At 41.4% G+C, this 22,125-nt stretch overlaps 1 protein-coding gene across 3 annotated transcripts in view; it reads right to left on the reverse strand.

The window, feature by feature from the left end:
• KIF6 (kinesin family member 6) overlaps positions 1–22,125 on the reverse strand; it is a 382,012-nt gene that overhangs the window by 179,900 nt on the left and 179,987 nt on the right. For all 3 annotated transcript variants that reach the window (XM_029945027.1, XM_029945028.1, XM_029945029.1), the window contains one exon: positions 18,402–18,617. In XM_029945027.1, coding sequence (XP_029800887.1) covers positions 18,402–18,617 — 216 coding nt within the window. The remainder of the gene's footprint in view (positions 1–18,401; positions 18,618–22,125) is intronic.

The raw sequence follows: 22,125 nt of genomic DNA on the forward strand, positions 1-22,125 counted from the left end.
GAATGATGGCATTTACTATGATGTAAGTTTCATGAGGGCAAGGATCGTTGCTTTATTTCAGACTTAATTGCTAGTGTCCAGAACTGCTCCAGTATAGAGTAGCCACTTAACATTTGCTGAATATTGAAGGACTAGTTATGGAGCAACATACAAATATATTCATATAAAATAATATTATAGATTCTCTATGGATTTACTATGTGTATACATAAAAAATATGCATTTATATATAGTAACCCAAAATATATTTATATTACTTATACATCTTAAGTAATATATAATATTATATATTATATAAGTAAAACTTTGTATTATTTATATAAGTTGAGTAATAAATAAATGAAAACATATAAGTAAAAAATATGTATATATTTTAAACTATGTATTATTTTTATATAAATATAAATACATACACATATGTAGGTATATGCACATATACATATATAGAAAGAGGAAAATTATATGTATAGTTATACATAATATTATATATATAAAGAAAAAGTAAAAAAAATGATCTCATACACAAAATTTTAACCAGGGAGGTAGGGATTAAGAGATTGGAATGGGTTGTAAAAGGGAAGCTAGTGCTATTTGTAAGGTTTTAATTATATTAAAGGAAAATACATACAAGTATTACTCGTAAAATTAAAAATGAAAAGTGGTGTGATAATTCTGGCTAAGCTATGTGGATGTTATAGCCACATGCAACATAGAATAAACTTAGAAAATCCCTCTACAGGCTGCACACAGCAAATTTTGGGTCTGTCTTAGGAATACACTTCCCAGATTTCTGCACCTGTTACCAGGAAGCCAGCTGGGGTTGGTTCCCCAATCCCTTTCCTGTTCTTTCCTGATGGGGAGTGGGCCCTGGGAGGAGGGAAGGTAGGGGCAGCCACATTTCAGAGTGGTACATACACTTCACTCTCCTTTCTCTCTCACTGTGCCCCTGTCCTTCTCCCACTGGCCAAAATACTGCGCTCCAGGCTTCGGGAAAATGGTCCTTCTCTGCTGTAGTAAGGTGCCCACGTGTCATGTCTCCAGGGTACCTCCGCTTATCTTACCTAAGAAAGGACCTGACCAAATGAAACATACTAGGGTTGATGATAGATGTTTCTAGCCTCACCTTCTTAAGGTTATTATCCCATTTATCCAAATGAAGCAAACTGAGGGGATTTCAAGTTTAGGCAAGGAAGAGGATATTTGGGACAGGGCATCCCTAGCCCCCACCAGAGGTCTCGACTGTTAGGGACCCAGAAGGGGTGGAAAGGAGAGAGTTCTGTTGCAAATCCAGGCTGCAGCAGGGACAGGCATCTTAACCTTTGGCAGATTTCATGTGTGACGGTGAATGACACAGACTCATGGGTGTTCCTTTCTGTGGACACGTTAGATTCCATCTATCGCACTGTCACCTACTGCACTTGGCGGAAAAATGGGGTTTTAAATCCTGGAGTCAATCTTCTGTCAAACAAAACTATTCCAGAAAAATGGTTAATTGAACATGGAAGCAATGAGTCTGGGGATAATAAGGTCCTGTGGGCTCTATTTGCTAATGGCAAAAACCAATTATTTCACACAGCATATGTAATTAAAATGGAAGGGGTAATGAGCAATAAAGTTATGAAATGAATACGCTAACCAATCAGGTTTTCACTTCCACTTAAAATTTTTTTTTAAAAGAGCCCATCTATTGTATATCCAAGCTAACATAATCAGCTTAACAAACCTTAATGAGTTCGGAGAGAGCAATAGACCACTAAATCCTGTCTATCTCCCTGCAGGGCATTATCAAAAAATCATCTTGGGCCTTGGTGAGAAAAATAAACACACACACACCCCACATTAGGCAGAGCATCACTTTTCCATGATATCATACATATCAAATGCTGATCCTACTTGTGTTCACAGAATAAAGTGGGTCACAGACATTCACAGAGATCATACGGGCCAAACAAATGCTAGAGGGCAGCAATCCAGGAGCTGCCAGACTTAATGGAGTGGCACAAAATAGAAACTTAACCTATGAGTCAGTAAATCAACCATTTAGATAGTTCTGGGCCAGTAAGTATGGTGGGATGTTGCTTAATGTAGTGCAGACTAAGAAGACTAGAACAGGACAGGGTATACTAGAAAAGCACCAAAGACGAAAGGTTGGTGTGCACACATGTGTTTTGTGTGTGAGTGTGGAGTGTGCGTGTCCAGGGTGTTGCGTGATTATGCGGTGTGTGTGTGTGTGTGTGTGTCTGCATGGAAGTATATGTGCGCACACATATATTGGCACCGCTGTGACTGACGGAAATGATTGAGTCACCCAGTGTTATCTGAGTTAAGTGATGAGCATTGCAGACTAATGGTTTAAAAGGCTCAGTTGCTCTTTCTCATATCAGTGGACTGTAAAATTCTAAGGTGACATATCTCACTGTTCCACGGTAATATGGAAGAATGAGCAACATAGGACTTGAAATATGAGGCACTATACTACAGCCTTGTAAAAAGAATATGCCAGGCATTTGCTTGTGATCACTAATATAAATTTCTAGTGAAAGAAAAAGATAGCACGCATACATTCAAAATCCAGATTGTGGTTATACTCAATTCAATCACGTTTACCAAAGAGCCCCAAAGGGCCAACCCACTGCTACCGGGCACTTCTTGGAATAGCCATTGTCTGCCCATTAAACTCTAATGGGTCAAGCCATTCATATACTACAAAGTTTCACTCAAGCCATCCAAATGGTAAATGTGAGCTTCTAGAAAGAGAACTTCTAAAAAGAGATTTGTAAATACGTCTCAACAGCACAGCTGGAGAGGGGAACCGCACCATCTAAAAACTCAGGGTAGAGTGGAGTTGATTTTCCTCATGCAGTGAAGATGGGAAAACTATGGAGTTGAATGTTAATATCCCTTGTTTTATCTGTCAGCTTCACAAAGGCATATGACACCATACACAGAACTGAGGTCTGGAAGGTTCTAAGTCTGGCTGCCTTGAGAAGTTCATAAACATCCATAGGCTATCCTGAATGTATAATTGGTCAAGTTAGAGTGAGGGGTGCTTCAGTGGAAGAAAGTACTATATATCATAGTACTACTTTGGTCTGTCAGCTTGAGGAAACGAGGTCCAGAGTATTTCTGGGCATCTGAAAACCTAGCAGAATGAGCTACATCAGTAATTGTAAGGACACAGGTCTGAATCAAACTGACTCTGACCTTGGAGGCCTACGAGTCAGCTTCTCAGAATCATTAGACAATAGAAGGGCACACATTGCCCCAGGAAGGAGGGACCACCCTTGTAACACCCAATCAGGAAAGGCCAGTTAACACATTTAACATTTCTAAGGGCAGGCCTGGAGATAGAAGCTATGACCTACGTGAGGGTCCTGGGTCCACTCTGTAATTGGTTAAAGTTACTGTCAATGATGTTATGCTATAATGATTGGACCCCTGTACCTGTGTCACAGTTTCCTGGAACTCCCCCTTCCCAAACCCATAAATTCCCTACCCAGCCTTTGTTCGGGGCTCTCTGCATGGATCCACTGAGCTGGTGAAGTCTGTGAGCCTGAGCTTATAAGCCCGTAATAAAACCGCCCTTTGCTTTAGCATGCATGACTCAGTCTCCCTGGTAGTCTCTGGTTTTTGAGGACAATATTGGAAACTTGGGTATAACATAATGAAAGCGTTGGTTATAGAACTTTCCTCCAAAAATAAGCATATACAAATGACTGGGCTCTAGGAACACACATCAAGATGCAGTTCATAAGCCATGGTTTGAGCCAGTACTGATCACTGACAATAAATCTGACGAATAAATAGCTGGATACTGGATGAACTCTACATGCAGCAGAAAGTGTTCATGGGGATACCACAGAGCAGGCTTTCCCAGTGTTCTATAGAGCACCAGCATCCTGTGAGATACTGACAGGCATTCTGAGGCGAAAGTTTGAGAAATGCTGTGCACTGTAACCCTCCTGTCCCCCTCCTAGGATCAGAAACTTGGAATTCCACCAGTATAGAAAGAGATGTATGTAGGACAAAAGATAAAACAACTGCAGCATTTGGTGCTAGCATGAAGATCAATTCCACCTCCCCACCCCTGCCACCATACCCCACAGATACAAGAGCCCTGGAGCAGCCCTGCCGGCTAATGAACCCACACAGACCCCACTATTCCTCTTCTGGAGCAGTTCTATTATGCCCAGATTTTAATATCGCCCCCCAAAACCAGAGACCACCAGGGAGACTGAGTCACGCATGCAAAAGCAAAGGGCAGTTTTATTACAGGCTTAGGCTGGCCAAGCCTAAGCTCAGGTTCACAGACTTTACGGATTCATGCGGAGAGCCCCGAACAAAGGCAGGGTAGGGCCTTTACGGGTTTGGGAAGGGGGAGTTACAGGAAAGTGTGACACAGGTACAGTGATCCAATCACAACATTTAGAGTATTAGCCAATTACAGAGTGGACCCAGGACCCAGGACCCTCACATAGGGTGTAACTAGCCTTAAGCAATAGGTGATTACCTATAGCTTCTATTTCTAGACCTGCCCTTAGAAATGTTAAGGGTGTTAGCTGGCCTTTCCTGATTGGGTGTTATAAGGGTGGTCCCTCCTGCCTTGGGCAATGTGTGCCCTTCTATTGTCTAATGATTCTGAGAAACCAACACCTAGGCCTCCAAGGTCAGAGGGGAAACTTGAATCAGACCTGCATTCTTACAGTTCCTTAAAGGCAGTCTGGGAACCCTCAGACCAGGAAACCGTCACAACAAAGAAAAGGGCCAGGGGTAGTGCCGTCAGATAAAATATAAGATTTCACATTGAAATTTGAATTTAAGATAAATAAAAAACTTTATTTTCTAGTATAAGTGGCTCCCGTTCAATATTTGGGACCCAGTTATACTGAAGAGTTATGTGTGATTTATCTCCTGTTTTTATTTCCTGCATCTGGTAATCCCAGCCACAAGACACACCTCTTCTATCAGTTCTGGAACAGTGCTCAACTCAGCACAAGTTTATGAGGCTCAAGAGCTTCAGCAAATGGATTCCTGTAGGATTCCCAAGAAATGTCTGTTCATCAAAATGAAGTAGAATAACTAAAAGCAAAGAACTGAACAGATTCATGGAAGCATAACTATAAATTAAGGGAACCAGAAGATGAGGAGAGAGATCAGCCTGAAATGTAACTAGAGGGAGAGAAGTAGTATTTCTGAGCAAAGCTTTCTGGCTGAGGGAGGTTAAGAGGTAGAGTGACAGGTGGCACAAAGCTTTTCAAACAATGATGGAGGGTCTAATTGAAAGACAAACTTGATGTGTGTTTGACATGTGTATGGTGGAGAAAGACTTATTATTTCCCTGGTCCTTTTTCAGTCACGCCCACTCCAACCCTCAACATATATACTGACCTTAGTAATTGCAATGACATAACCAGCTGAACTTAACTCTAGAAGGAGCAGGAAATTTCTGACTTGGACTGTCACAGCAACTGATAGATGTTGTGCAAAGATCATGTCTTATGCTACAAATAAAGACAGAGTTCATCTATCATCTTTCCAAAATACATTCCCTATTGAACATAGTGACAGAAACTATTTGGTCTTGTTGGTATAAATCCCAGAACATCATATTTGATAGAGGAAGTGCTGATGGATTCCCAAACTCCAGGGTGAAGGCAAATGCTGTAACTCAGTGCAATTATTGTCTCTCATCGCAGGGTAAAATCTGATTATACGATGGCCAGGGGGAAATGACAGAGTTAAACTTGTCAGATAGGAGGTTTATAGATTCTCTGCTCTGTGCTTGACCCAAATCAAAAAGACCAGAAAAAGAATCTCCTTGATTCGATTCTATTTCTCTTGCTTTAGTGGCTCTATATTATCTCCAGAGGGGGCTCTGAGGAGGCCTCTCAACACTGAAGACTTATTTAGGAGCTTACAATTTAGGAAACACAATACCAAAATTCTAAGTATCTGACTTAGGAATGACCCATATCTACAAAGCCACAAACTACTACCACCAATGCAAGAGTCCCATGACTAGGAGAGCGGCTGCTACTGTTCAAATCACAGGACTGTCAAGAGAGGAGCATGTGGGAGACATACAAACTGCTCTCCACAACGTGAGGAAATACTTGAGAATTTCCAGCACCCTTTCTGAGCTTTTCCATGCTGTACCTTTGTCCCAAACTCACAGGGTCCTGTGATGTCACTGGAAGGGGAACATTCCAGAAGCTGGCTGACCTTTCCCCCCACTCTCATTCCAAAACATCATCCAGGGAGAGTTCATGTCAAAGGAAATCATCAGAAGCATATCATTTAAAAGCCAGTAAGAGACTGAATCTGCCACACTTACCAGTCCTACCATGACTTCCACCCCTATCATCTTTGGCCACCACAAAATGCAAGCCCCTGCAGGCAACGGTCAACTCACATATTATTCTTTACTTCCTTGCCCTACTGCCAGGTCATCCCAACCACTCCTCCTTCTACTGCTGGCCTCCCTGAGAATCTGTCCTACTCTGCTCTCTGGACCCCACATTCACTGTTAATTAAGCTCTCCCACGTGCTCAACAGTTTTATGAAACTCCCCCGTAAGCTCTTCCTCTTCACTGAAATCTGACTTTTCCCTCAGGAATACTGACTTATCTGGAGTTCTCTCAAGTGGAGGATGTTCATTCTCCTCTATGTAAATACTAGAAGGGCCAGGGTCAGTATGGCCTTTTTTTGAGTCACCAGCACCATTTCAATATCACCGTTTTTAACACTAAGGCCCAAACCTTTCCTCCTTTGAGATTTGTGCCCTTTGGTCCTGCTACCCCCTCTCTCTGATGCTGTCACTTAAAGTATATATTGGTTCAAGGAGTGAACAAACCACCCAGCTACCTAAGCAGATTTGGGCTCCTGGCTCACCATTATCCTTTCTGCCCTATTTCCTGCCAATATCCTAATGACTTTAACACCCACAAAGAAACTCCATTTAACAACGCTAGCCTCAAAATTCTTTAACCTCCCATGATCTCTGTGACTATTTTTGCCTCACTTCCTCTCCTCCCACTCTTCAGTCTGGTACAGTGAGCTTTCTGCTCCCTCACTCTTTGGAATTGCTTTGGCAGAAGTCACTGTTCACTTCCCATCCAAATCCGATAGACTGCAGTTCTCCCCTAACCTGGCCACCCTGCAGCATCCAGTGCTGCTAATCACCCCCGTCTCCTTGACACAACTTCTAGAGGCACTTCTGAGATCTTACTTTTGATTGTTTCTTGCCTTTCACAGTTCTGCTTTGCTGGCTCTTCTGCCCCAGACCACGCCCATTAATATCAGGGAGCCTAAGTGTTCTGCCTCTGGTCCTTTTCCCCTTTTTCCTTGCTACCCATTTCATTGGACCACCTAATTCACTCCTATGGCTACAAGTCAGTGATCCCTTTCCCTCATTAACCCCTTGCCGTGAGCACTAAAGCTATGTTTTTACTAGCTTAGACACTCCAATATCATAGTCATTTTCAATATATCCATAATTAAATAAATACACACTCCTTCCAGACCTGCTTCTCTTCATGGATTCACAGTCTTGCTAACCTGGGAGTCATCTCAGATTGTTCAATGCACCCCCTATTCTAACCAGCTGCAATCAGTTCTCCTTCATAGGTACCCCTAACGTATTTCTCATCTTTTCAATCCTGACTGTGGCTGGTCTGATCCTAGCTCTCATAATTTCTGACCTTGACTAGTACTATAACTTCCATTCTACCATCACCTCAGGTCCCAGTTTACTTAGCACATTGCTATCAGTGATCTTTCTTTACCAGTTACTCTGACCATGTTATTCTCCTATTAAAAAGCTATGGCTCCTAAGCGCTAGGAAAAATTAAGTTCTAAATTCAGAAGCATGAATTTAAGCTCCTCATGAGCCTGGCCCTCTTTAGCTTTATTTCTTGGTAAACACTACCCAATCCACACAAAACCTATAGTCCAGCCAAACCAAAGACTTGAGAAATATCACAAAAATACCATGTTCCACACCTCCATGCTATTGCTTGAGAAATTTTCTAGGTGCTCTTTTGCTTCCTTCCTCTATTCATTCTGTCAGACATAAATGTGTTCACTCTTTGAAGACTGTGTTCAAGTACCACTTCTTCCATGTAAGTTTTTCTAAACCTGCCCAGAAAGAGTTGATCATTCCCCTTCCATGTCCCTTGACACTCTCTGTGCATGTCCACTATAGGTTCTCTTCTAGATCATAAATACTTTAATAGGTACTGGGTGTCAGTCACCTAGTGTAAGAGCCAGTACATAGCTTCAATTCAATGCTTTTCAAATGAATTAATAAGAGCTGCTGCTCCTGCACCTAAGAATAGTCTTCCATGCTTCCCAGGGCCTTTGTAGTAGAATATCTTATGCTTTCCACATCATCTAGAATAGCAGAGAACGTCATGTGTTCTATAAAGCAAATAAACAACTGGTGAAAAGGTAATGTTTTATTGCCAAAACCCGGGCAAGGCTCTGCATGGATATGCATATGTGTGTGTGCGTATGTATGTGTGTGTGTGTGTGTGTGTGTGTGTGTGAGAGAGAGAGAGAGAGAGAGAGAGAGAGAGAGAGGTTGTTTCTATTCCTCTACTGCCAGAGTGAAAGAGCATGTGTTCTTGACATCCTGAGTTGGAATGCAGAATATATTTTATCAAAAAAACAATGCTAAAAATAGTGATTGGATCACATAATTCCTGTATTTATTCAGCTTTATGGGTCATATTACCATAGAGTGACATTATGAGCTGCAAGTTACATAATTCAGCTAAGGTAGGTACTACACTGGTATTTTGGACATCCTGGAAAACTTATCCTCTGTGGTGGTTACTGTGATGTGCTATTCTGATAACCTTTTAAGAGGGAAGGACTTCAAGAATAAAATACCTAGAAATAAATTTAACCAAAGAGGTGAAAGATCTATATGTAGAAAATTGAAGATACCCTGTGTTCATGGAATGAAAGAATCAATATTGTTAAAATGTCCATCCTACTCAAAGCAATCTACGGATTCAATGCAATCCCTGTCAAAAATCCAATGGATATGTTCAAAGCAATAAAAAGTCATAAGGTTTGTATGGAACTGCACACTCGCATGCGTGCTCACACACACGCACGCGCACACACACAAACACACACGGCAAATAGCTTAAGAAAGGAAAATAAAACTGGAGGCACTGTGCTCCCCAATTCCACACTATATTACAATGTTATAATAATGAAAACAATTGGTATTGGCATAAAAACAGACACACATAGATCAATGGAACAAAAGAAAGATCCTCCAAATAAACCTATACATATATTGACAATTAATTTATGACAAAGGAGGCAAGAATATGCAATGGGAAAAGGCCATTTTCTTCAATAAATGGTGCTGGGAAAACTGGACAGTCACATGCAATAAAATGAAGCTGGACCACTATCTTACAATGTATACAAAAATTAACTCAAAATGGATTAAAGATTTTAACATAAGACCCGAAACCATAAAATTCTTACAAGAAAACAAAGGTGGTAAGAGTTCTTGAATCTGACACCAAAACCAAAAATAAACAAGTGGGGCTATGTCATACTGAAAGATATGATATATTTTTCCATTCACAGGAAAGGAAACCATCGACAAAATGAAAAGGCAACCTACTGAATGGGAGAAGATATCTGCAATTCATGTATCTGACAAGGGGCTAATATCCAAAATATAAAGAACCCACACAATTCAAGAGCAAAGCAAAGTAAAGCAAAACAATAACAACAAAAAGCCCCAACAATCCAAATAATAATGAGTAGAAGAGGGGCACCTGGGTGGCACAGTGGGTTGAGCACCCAACTTCAGCTCAGGTTATGATCTCACAGTTCATGGGTCTGAGCCCCGTGTTGGGCTCTGTGTTGACAGCTCAGAGTCTGGAGCCTGCTTGGGATGCTGTGTATCCTTCTCTCTATGCTCCCCCTGCACTCATACTTTGTCTTTCTCTATCTCTCAAAAATAGATAAATGTTAAAAAAAATCTTTTTAAACAATGAGCAGAAGATCTGAATAGACATTTTTCCAAAGAAGACACACAGAGGGCTAAAACAGGCAAATGAAAAGATGCTCAACATCTTTAATCATTAGGGAAATGCAAATCAAAAGCACAATGAGATACCCCCTACATTTGTGAGAATGGCTATTAAAAAAAAAAAAGAAATAACAAGTATTAGCAAGAATGTGGAGAAAAGAGACCACTTGTGCACTGTTGGTGTAAATGTAAATTGGTGTAGCCACAGTGGAAAAGAGTATAGAGGTTCCTCAAAAAACTAAAAATAGAACTACCATAGGGTCAATTCTACTTCTAGGTATTGATCCAAAGAAAACGAAAACACTAACATGGAAAGCATCCCTGCATTCATTCCATATGCTGATATTTCCATATCAATATATGGAAATGACCTACTGTCCAATGGTGATGAATGGATAAAGAAAATGTGATATCTTTATCCATAGATATATATGTAGACACAGATACAAATATGTTGACATTGACATAGATATAGATATAGATGTAGATAATGGGATATTATTCAGTCATAAGAAAGAATTAAATCTTGCCACTTGTGATAACATGAATGGACTTCAAGGGCATTATGCTTAATGACATAATTCAGACAGAGAAAGACAAATACTATAGAATCGCTCTGATATGTGGGATCTAAAAAAAAAAGCTCATAGATATAGAGAATAGATTGATGGTTATCAGAGGTGGGAAATGGGAGGTGAGAAAAATTAAATTTAGGGTTAAAAAATAATGAAGGACTTATTCCTCTAGCTGCTAAGAGTACATTAGCAGCAAGTCCTGAGTTATCAACATTCTTTGGGATTTTTATCAGCTGAAGAAAACTGCCTCATTTAAAGCCATGCCTCTTATAGGCTTGTATCCAGGGACTGATAGTCATGAGGGTTGCCTCAACTTGGGACAACTCTGACAGGCCTGCTCAGCTTCAGAGCCCCTGAGGCCTCTGTCAGGACTACATCACAGCCCAGCCTCTCCCTCGGCCAAATCCTACACCCTTCCTCTCACTTCCACGACTGTTAGTTCCAAGGGCCCTCCCTAATAAACACCTGGCTGAGACTTAGCTTCCAGGAAACCCAACCTACCCATCCATATATGAGAGAATGAAACCTGAGCTCCAAATAATCAACTGAAAAATTAATTTTGAATGCAAAGTTTAATAAAATGAAAATTAATTACCTGTGTCCTGACATAGTCCTCATATTTATGATCCTTTACCTTAGAGCCAAATTATAGGGTTCCCATGCCCAGAACCATCGCTAACTTTCTGTCACATGCAAGCATATCATATTAAGCAACAGGTCTTCCATGACTGTTTGGTTAGTGTCTTCTACCAGACCTGAGTGCTGTGTCTTCTCCCAGCAAGTTTTGAAGGAGATTGAGGGTATCCCTCCCAGTAGAAGAATCCATTTTCTTGACCAGGCAATATCCCATCCACCTTATGAACATAACACAATAGAAATATAGCCTTTTACCCCAAACTTCAGGTGAAAAAAGTGGCATTATATCAGAATAAGATTCTTCCTACAACCAGGTAGGGAAATGAGATTGTTGGCCAGAATTTTACCTGTCTTCTCTCTGCGATTCTGGAACAATACCCATTAATGCTGATGAAAATAAAGACATAAGCAAACAATACAACATAGGCAAACCTTTTTCCCATTCAGGTTCATTCCATCTGGCTATATCTTCTACCCTGTCCTCCTGACTGCCATCAGCAGTCTTTTGCTTTTCTCACTTCACTGAGTACTTGGGTACCAGGGTCATGGTCTTCCTCTACACATCCAACCCAGCAATTTTTAATGTCCATAGGCATAGGGCACTGCCTTTGATACCTCTAATACTTTGAATCCATTCCATATTCAGAATCTGTGTTACCCTTCCTGACCATACTGTCTCCCCAAAGAATATGTAATTGATTATTTACAAGGCTACAGTTTTGGAAGAGTCCTCCACTATCCAGGCCCTTTTATTCAGCATTCTCATTATGCTAAAAGACAGCTCTAGCTACCTACTTATCTCCCAACTGATGAGTGGATCAAGAAGATGTGGTGTGTATATATACATATATATATATATATATATATACACACACACAATGGAGTATTACATGGCAATGAGAAAGAATGGAATCTGGCCATTTGTAGGAAAGTGAATGGACCTCGAGGGTGTCATGCTAAGCGAAATAAGTCAGGCAGAGAAGGACGGATACCATATGTTTGCACTCATAGGTCTAACAGGAATACAGGAGAAACCTAATGGAGGACCAGGGGGAGGGGAAGAGGGAAAGAGAGTTGGGAAGAGAGAGGGATGCAAAACTTGAGAGACTATTGAATACTGAAAATGAACTGAGGGTTGAAGGGGAAGGGGGGAGGGGGGAAAAGAGGTGGTGGTGGTGGAGGAAGGCACTTGTGGGGAAGAGCACTGGGTGTTGTATGGAAACCAATTTGACAATAAAGTATTTTTTAAAAAATTAAAAAATTAAAAAAATTTCCTAAGATGCTCATAAATGATGACTTCTAAGATAGATAGATAGATAGATAGATAGATAGATAGATAGATAGATAGGGGCACATGGGAGCTCATGGGTGTCTGCTGAATCCAACAAATGTCAGAAGTTGAGTCCCAACTAGGGTCATGCTGCCTTCCTTCAGAAAACACATGGGCTTCTACTTGTTTGTTCATTTTTTAGGTTTGAAGACCTTAGTGGTGGAATCACAAAGATTAACAGATAAAACAAATGGAAATGGGGGTAAGGCTTGATTTTAAACCTAAATCAGAGTCTGTTCTCAACTTTTCTCTCTCCCCTTTCTCTTTTTTGAGCATCATTTTTTCATTTCATCTAATCTATGGGCCTTCAAATCTGAGGGATACAAAGATGTATTTCTTAGAGATAGTGCTTGGAATAACTTCAATACTCTGCCCTGCAGAAGTGAGATTGGCCATGGAGCTACATAGAAGGCAATGATGCACTTACTTATTGTCTCTTCAACTCCATTTATAGGGAAATGCAAGGATGAAAGCATGGTCAGTTCCAAAAGAGAGGGTAAGATGGATCATGAGAGGTTTGAAAAGCAAGAGGTGAACATTTGTGCCTGAGGCTTACAACAAAGCAAGTTGGAAAGGATCTTAGAAAATCTAATCTCTACTCTTTTTCTCTGGTTTTATGGGTGAGTTTTACTCTGTGGATTTCTCTTTGAGCTCTTCTTTTCAACTTAGTGGATTGATTTGGGTATATTAAAACTTCATAGCAGTAGCTTCTGGTCCAGAGAGCAATCCTTTGAGCATGAGTAGAGCAAACTCAAGGAACAGACTCCAGGTTTGAGGTGCAGGCTCCCCTGTCCTCCTGTCGATGCCTATACCTGCATCCTCAGTGCCAGAAGAACAGGAAAACCAAGAAGAGGGAGAACCAGAGCTGTTTATGCCATGGAGAACTGCTGTAGGCTCCCTCTGTTATATCTCTACATGTTCCTTGCCTCTTTGTTTCCATCCCTCCCACCTTGGACTATTCTATTTCCTCAACCATTTAAACACGTCTCCAAGCATCTTGTCTCCAAGACACTCTAAAGATTCCTTCCACAAATGCCTTCCCAGAGCACAGCTATCACCATGCCCCCTCTGTTTTGTTGGTTCCCTGCAACCAGATGAAGAAAATTCCCTGGCTTGGTATTTTTAAGGGTTTTCGTAACATGGGTAAGACATTAGATGCAAGAAAACAACATGAAAGCACATAAAGTTAAAAGGGGATGTTCTCATGTATTTCTCTACCCTGTCTCCCTGAAGCAGCCATCCCAGCAATTTCCCACTCATTTTTCTAGCCTTATTTCTTCAGGACTTCCTGTACCTCTCCAGGGCCCTAGCTAAACAAGTACCCCTGCCAACTCTACATATTTTGCCTTCCTTTCCTGTTCCCAAGCCTTTACTCATAATATTCTTTAAACCTGGAATGTAATAGAATGTTCCTTCTTCCATCTTTGTCCAAATTCTACCGATCCTTTGAGACCTAACTTCTGTGTCACTTGTGTCACTGTGTCTTGTTTTGTAATGCTTTCCCCAATCCATTTATTAAAGTCCCTGCCTTCTGCTTTGACTTCCCATAGCATTTCTTCTAGCTCCTATGTATAAACCCTGTTATTTTATTCTCTATCTTTGGGTACCAAGGCAGCCTCTGCTATTTAAACGTGAGCTCCCAGAGGTAGAGACCATTTCTCAATTTCTGGTTGGTGCCCCCTATAACACCTAACCTTGGACCTTCTGTGCACAGAGTGGGGATTCAACAAATTCTCAGAAGTATGAGAAAAGAGCCTGGAGCCTCCAGGCTGTGGCTTGGGCTTTCAGTTCACCTTTTAAAGTGCCATCACCTGTGATGGGTGGGTTCTGTTAGTATCTCAGTCAAAGGACATGGTGACTCATCAAGGGCTTTTGGTACACTGACTGGTTCCAGGTGACACTCTGGAACACACAGTCAAAGCGCAAACAAAAGTAAACAACAACAAAAACAACAAACCCCCTCAAAACCAAACAAGAAAACCAAACTATCAAACTCCTGCTATTTTACAGAGAACCATATGACTCTTTTCAAAATGTGGAGTTCAACAATCTCTCTTACTACTTCAATGAAACTAAAACAGACATTTAACCTCCAAAAAACCAAGAAGCCCTAAAGCCCCTCACCTTCCTTCCTCTGCCTTGGCAGGCTGCTTGTACAATGACTGTGTGGGTCTCTCTAGTGAACCATGAATTTGGTTTCATTTTCTTTCAGCATAAGAAATTTCAAAGAAGTCATTTTCACTGTGAAGTGGGGGTGAAGGAAACAAGGAAGAGGGTCATCAGAGGGGAGAGAGTTTCACAACAGTCTCAGAGTGGAGGATGTCAAATTTACTTGCTTTCTGCATTAAAAGCAGCCCAAGGGATGGTTAATAGAAATTGACAATACCTACACAGGACAGAAATCCTTCCGAAACCACATGCTTATTATTACTTTTTGTATTTGGCTTAGTTTACACAAGCTTCTTGTATAAAATAATGCAATAATAAAACCCTAATCAGCTCCTAGGATCTTAAACATTATAACAAACTATCCCATTACCTGTTGCTGTGCAGCATCGATTCATCACAGCAGTTTTCATCCTATCTGTAGTTTTGCCAAAAATATAAAATCAATCCCCCATCAGTTCCTCTTCCAAATGGTTAGATCATTATCAATCCATTTGTGAACCTACTCCTATTTAAAGTTATTGCTAGAACTATATCCAATGACAGTTAAAACAACTCAAAAACCCTTTCAACTATAAGGCTTTTCGCCAAAACTCTTTTACCTCATTTGTACTTGGACTTTACAATTTCCATTATTTTTTCAGTAATTTTCTATTCAAGTAAACTTAATTCATTCTCCAAACAAAACTACAGTCTGTCTTGATAGTGGTATCAAGGGGGGAGAAGGGTTACTAAAAAAGTTGACTATAATTATGAGTTAGGAGAGAGATTATGAGATGCTGTGGGGAAGAAGAATTATGAGAAGGGAGATGGGGTGGGCAAGAGAAAATAGAAACACAAAAGGTCTGGCACACAGCAAGGGGTGGGGCGGTGATATCTGAGGCCACTTCTGCATGGCTGTAATGGTGTGTGTCTTTGGAGAAGGCCTGTAAACAATTCATGAGCACAGGGTTCTAATATGGGTACTGACTGTGACCTCCCATGTCGTCAGAGATGCCAACTCTGTTCTCTACAGCCAACAATGCCAACTGTTGCACAGCCAGGGGAAGCACTGCTCCTTACCTCCCTGAAGAGCTTCACCAGCCACGCACAGACCTGGGGGCCATCCTCACCATTACGGGCTACATCCGTTAGTCACCAAGCCCTGCCCACTCTCCCTCCTAAATGCTCTGATTTCCTCATCTCTCTCTCATCATTTCCATCCTCTGGCCTAGACTACTATACTGTAATGGCCTTCTAACTAGTCATGAAATTCTGCACATGATACTCCACCTGTTCTCCTAGTTTCTCAACTCCCCACATCCCAGCCATCCTGACCATTTCACCTTCTAAAATGCTCCTTTCCACCACAAAGGCCCTGAAAGCTATTCAATTAATTCCTTTTGCCTGCAATATTCCTTCCAGCCACACTCCCACCCCAATGCCCTCTGTTGGGTCTTTCTGATCTTAACTTGGGGCAGAGCTCCCTGGTATGTGCCCCAACAGTAATACAGAGGTGGGCTTTTGTAAGTAATTGTTCAAAGCTCCTCTCCTCTGTCAGTCTCTAAGTGCTTTGACTCAGGGGTTGTGTTTATCCTTGTATAATATGGAGGTAGAGCAAGAACCTATAGAATAAGGATTAGATGAGTTAATTCAAGCAGACAGCTGTGAACAGTACCTGACATATGTAAGGGCTATGTAAGCTATAGCCGTAATAGTAATAATTATTAACAGTACCTAGGACAAAGTGTGCAGTCAACAAATATACATTGAATGAATGAAGGAATGAATAAATTGATGGATGAACTAGTGAATTCACCAGTGCAGAGGGCCTCCTTTTTTTCAAACAACTGTTACTCATAACAGAGTATAGGAACGTTACATGGAAAACACTCACAGAGAGGATAATTGCTTTCTCTGCTTCCTGCCAACATGATAAATGGTAAAATTAGCATTTTTGGTTTCCTTTGATTTCGAATTTATTCTACTGTGTTGTTAAATACTCAAAACAAGGAGACTTAGAACTAAGAGACAAAGGGATATAATATCACAAAGGATACTTCCAGGCTTCTTGATCTTGTCTTTATTAACTAAAACATGCCCTTCTTAATGAGTGCAATACTCTCATTATTAATAAGCTAAATCCATTAGAAAACCATGAATGTCAGATTGCTCATCCCAACATTTCTACAGAGATTTTTTTCCATTTTGTTTAATGTTTATTTTTTGAGAGAAAGACACAGAGAGAGAGACAGAGTACAAGCAGGGTAGGGGTAGAGAGAGACGGGGACACAGAATCCAAAATAGGCTCCAGGCTCTGAGTTGTCAGCACAGAGCCCAACGGGAGGTGAGGGGGCTCGAACTCACAAACTGTGAGATCATTCCCTGAGCCCAAGTCAGATGTTTAACCAACTGAGTCACCCAGGTGCTCCTACACAGAGCTTTTCAAACTATATTGCCAAAAGGGGAAGCTTTTTACCCTTTTGTTCTGGTATATTCCATGTTTCAGATTTCTCAATGTTTTCAAGAGAAACACATCAATCACATAATGGTATACTGCACTCTACCAGTCTAACAGAAAGAGAAAATAGCCCAAACCAGCTTGGGTCTCTAGCATGGTTCTGGAGTTGCAGAACTGACATACCAATCATGACACCTGGGGGGCTCAGTTGGTTAAGTGTCTGACTTCAGCTCAGGTCATGATCTCACAGCTTGTGGGTTCAAGCCCTGCATCGGGCTCTGTGCTGACAACATGGAGCCTGGAGCCTGCTTCAGATTCTGCGTCTCCCTCTCTCTCTGCCCCCCAGCCACCACTTGAGCTCTGTCTCTCTTGCTCTCAAAAATAAATAAACACTAAAAAATATTTTAAAAACCCTGACATACCAATCGAAAACTACAAGTTGGGGGAAGTGCCACCTCGTTGGTGCAACTCTGTCTAATCCTACTTATCTGACAAAGTTTTGTTTGTTTATTGTCCATTAAGGTAGACTGTAATAATATTGTTAAATTATTTTGTTGCAAAGAGCTTATTCAGATTTAGAAATAAATAATGTGTCATCACATTGGCAATGAAACATCTGTCCTTATTCTTTCCCTCCCTTGGAGGAAAAGTTGTGTTCCTTTCTTTAATGTTAACTTTTCTCCTGTTGCCTTGGACCCATCTATTTCTGTCTCTGAACTCTGAGACAATTCATACCTTGTATTTTAAGTTCAATCATCGATTTTGGAACTCGCTTAATTTAGGAGTTGTGATAGTTATAAAAAATAATTCTAACAAATAAATTGTCATTTCTTCACCCTGCATATTTAAAATTTAAAAAAATGGTATGCTGAATTCCATTACAGAGAATGAGGAATGCCAGAATTGGTGTTTTTTTTTTTTTCCTTTTGAGGATAAACTTTACTTGGGAATTTTTGTTATTGCTGCTGAAGCTGCTGCTAGTACAACTTTAAAACCTCTAGAAATATTAGTAATAATAACAATAATAAGAATTATAATGATGAAGAATAGAATGATAAAATTATAATCATTTCGATGCTTATTTACTTTTTCTATAGACATATAACTTATGATAGCCTATGTTTTCTTATTTAAGCCTGTTTTCTATATTTAGCATAATATAATTTATGTTTATAAATAAATATAACTGACCTGTTTTTCTTTGGAGCAAACTGGATTTATACTCAGAAGTGCTGACATCCTGGGCCTGTGTGGGAGCTGAGGAAGGCAGAGTCCTCAGACCTTCTGGGTTCCCAGGCAGAGACGGCGGGTTCTGTGAGTGTCCACGTTCACTTCTGTCCATGCCGGATGAGTGGAGAGCATCCTGAGCTTTCTTCTTTTCCTTCTTTAGCATATTGACCAGAATATCTGAAACTTGATTAAGGATTCCGTGACTCATACTAAGTTGCAATGATCAAAACACTAATGTTTCTGGGGAGCCTGGGTGGCTCAGTCGGTTGAGCATCTGACTTTGGCTCAGGTCATGATCTCACTACTTGTGGGTTTGAGCCCTGTGTTGGGGCTGTGTCAGCACAGAGCCTAGATCCTGCTTTTAATTCTATGTCTCCCTCTTTCTCTGCCCCTCCCCTGCTCACCCTCTGTCTCTCTCTCTCTCAAATATAAATAAACATTAAAAAAAACCCACTAATGTCCCAATTGAGATTAATATTCCAAATAATATTTGCTATTTGTCACCTGGTAAAGAGACCACTGAAGGAAGACTTCACCTACCTCAAGTCATTTATCCAGTTACAGACAGTTTAGGAAGCTATTGGTTATTCAATATGGTACTGTTAAATGAAAAATTAGAAATCCCAAAGGAGTTTAAAATGTTCTGAGTTTAAACCTGTAAAGACTTAAAGTTTTTATGAAAGGGTTTATAAGAAATAAAGCGGACACTTAGTAGGAACAGGCAGTGGAGCTCTGTATGTATCTGTGAGTAAGGAGACTTGAGTCCAGGAAGCTGCTCAGGAGGCAGCGGGAGCAGAGAGGGGAACACCGGAATGCGCCCAGCTGGCAGAGCAGCCAGATGAGGTCTGGTGGCCAGAGCACCCCCACGGTCAACACCTGTTTATATATCATACATTCGAATGGGACTTAAAGTCACTTAAAAAACAAATCTCTGAATCTTGGTCCCAAATGGAACTGGAAAGAGATGAATTCTTAGTACAGATACATTACTTTAAGATGCACCTTTACAGGCCATTTCAATATACTAGGTGCGCTGATGATAACATCACTGGATTCCACCCTACTTTGCTGTTCTTCCGGGCTCAAGATGCTGAGAACCCTAAAGGACCTCTGCCATCACTCAGCGACAAGACTAAAATCCCTCTTGAGAATCCCAGAACGCCGACTGCATATGCCGTAAGATGAATTGCAGATCTCCGCCAGCCCCCAAGACGGCTTCACTACAATAGGAGGGAAGAAATACGGAGGTGATGAGGAGAGAAGTCCTCTGCTCAGACGCCTGCTCACACTCCATCTTCCTTCTCAGCTTTGAATCCAACTTACTGGGAGATTTCTGGAAGCATAATCACTTTTTCTCTCGCAGTCCTTGATGTGGTTTCCATTCTTTGCCTCAGAAAACCATGTCCTTTCCAGAGGTGGTGTCTGGGCCTTGTCCTGGCAGAGGAGAACAGGGCTCTGCCCACATCTTCCACTCCTTCTCGTACGGAACTGACTACCAAGAGCATCAGGTGCTTCTACTGGTTCACATGCTGCAGTGGCAACACCACTCACTCCCCCACTCAGTGGTGTTTAGCGGAGCTTGCACTATGTGCCAAGCACTGCCCTAGGCACAAGGACGGAACAATCAAAAGGTATCCTGGTTTCTTGCTCTCACAAAGCAGATGCCCTACTGGGGAAAGACAGATCCCATCCACATGTACCAAACATTAGAGAATGAAAGGGCTACGTAACTAATTTTAAAAGATCAAGAGGGGCGCCAGGTGGCTCAGCCGGTTAAGTGACCAACTCTTGATTTCAGCTCAGGTCATGATCTCATGGTTCGTAGGACTGAGCCCTGCAATGGGCTCTGTGCTGACAGCATGGAACCTGCTTGGGATTCTCTCTCCCATTCTCTCTCTGCCCCTCCTCCACTCGTGCTTGCTCTCTCTCAAAATAAATAAATACTAAAAAAAAACAACAACATGTCAAGAACGACTGAGTGGCTACTCTACTTTGGGTGCTCACAAAAGAGTTTCCTAATGACATTTAATGTGAGATGTGAATGACAAGAAGCAGCGGCCGGAGGAAGAAGATCTCAGCAGAGTTCCTGGCTAGTGCTAAAACCCTAGGAGAAGGGCCTTGGCAGTGGTTCCCAACAGGGGCTATTTTACTACCCAGTAGACATTTGGCCATGTCTGGAAGCATTTTTGGTTGTCATACTGCAGTTGGGGGGCAGGTGCTGTACTGAAGTCTATGGGGTAGAGGCCAGAGAGACTTCTCAACATCCTATGATGCACAGAGAATCAGGATGAGAGAAACATCCCACAACAGAGAATTTATACAGCCCAACATTTCAGTAGTGCCAAGGATGAGAAACCTGGTGTTAAAACAACAACAAAAAGGACACTGTGACCAAAGCCTAACATATTTGGGATAGAGACATAGTATGTGAAATCAGGGGCTTGGTTGATGCACAATCACATATGGCCCTGTGATCTGGTGTAAGGAGTTGAGGTTCATTCTAATTATAGCAGGTCCTGGAAAAATGTCAGTAGAGACAGGCAGCGTTCTGATGTACATTTCATAAAGATCAGAGTACAGATTTATCTTCTTGGCTGCCTTCCTTCTTCCCACCTTTCCTCTGACTTCTTCCCCTGCCCATTCCATTGAATTCGGGCCTTCACTGTACAAGGTACTAAATGCTGTTACATGTTCGGTGAAGGGGTGTCTGAACTTTATTCAGACTGATAATGCCAATGAAATGACACCATTTTCTCTCCCTTTCCAAGAAGAATGTTCAATGTCCTTCACTGTCATTTTGGTTACATTACTGTCTTTTGTTGAGTTCGAGTAGTACCACCTGTTTTTCCTATAAACCAGATCTTTCTCATTCTTCCTGTCAGTTTTGACCTTGGTGGTTCTACAGACAACATACGAAACTATCCTCCAACCTGGCTGCGAGACTCTTAGAAATTTCAACAGCCTTTCTTGTCATTAGCCCTGGACAAGTATAAGCTTTGTAATGAATAAATCTGAGCTGCTGTTTTTCCTTCTGAGTTTGCTCATTGTGTACAGAGTTCTATCTCCCACTGTAACACCAAAGTGCTCAGAGCACATTCCAGTCACTTACCCTTCCAGCTTTACTCAGCACTGCGAGGTTGGCAGGGCAGGCTTTAGCATCCTACTACCGAGGGGTAGGAAAGAGCTTCGCTGAACAGCTGTAGAGCTAATGCATAGAGAGCAAGGACATCAATCCAGGGGTGAGCTTTACATTCACTGATCTTCTCACCATGGCTTCTACACACCATCACTTGGAATATGAGTTTCAGAAGGAGGAGACCCTGCTCAGGTTGTTCTCGGTCAGTAAAGACTGAGGGCGCCCCATACGAGCAGTGGTACCTGGATGTGGCAGTCAGTGAGGGAGATGATGGATCACTCTCTTTTTAAGTAAACTTTTTTACTTTTTAAGTAAACACACATGAACAAGCCCAGACTGTTCCCTCACTGTCTTGTCTCATCTCATCCCTCCTATAGGCACACACATTCAGAAGTCCAGAGGGGGATTAAGAAGTTGGTCCAAAACACAAATCAAAACCACACTGAGATACCACCTCACACCAGTCAGAGTCGCTAAAATGAACAAAGCAAGAGACTACAGATGTTGGAGAGGGTGTGGAGAGATGGGCACCCTCTTACACTGTTGGTG

This window comes from Suricata suricatta, chromosome 7 (genome assembly GCF_006229205.1).
Source record: "Suricata suricatta isolate VVHF042 chromosome 7, meerkat_22Aug2017_6uvM2_HiC, whole genome shotgun sequence".
Taxonomy (NCBI): Eukaryota; Metazoa; Chordata; class Mammalia; order Carnivora; family Herpestidae; genus Suricata; species Suricata suricatta.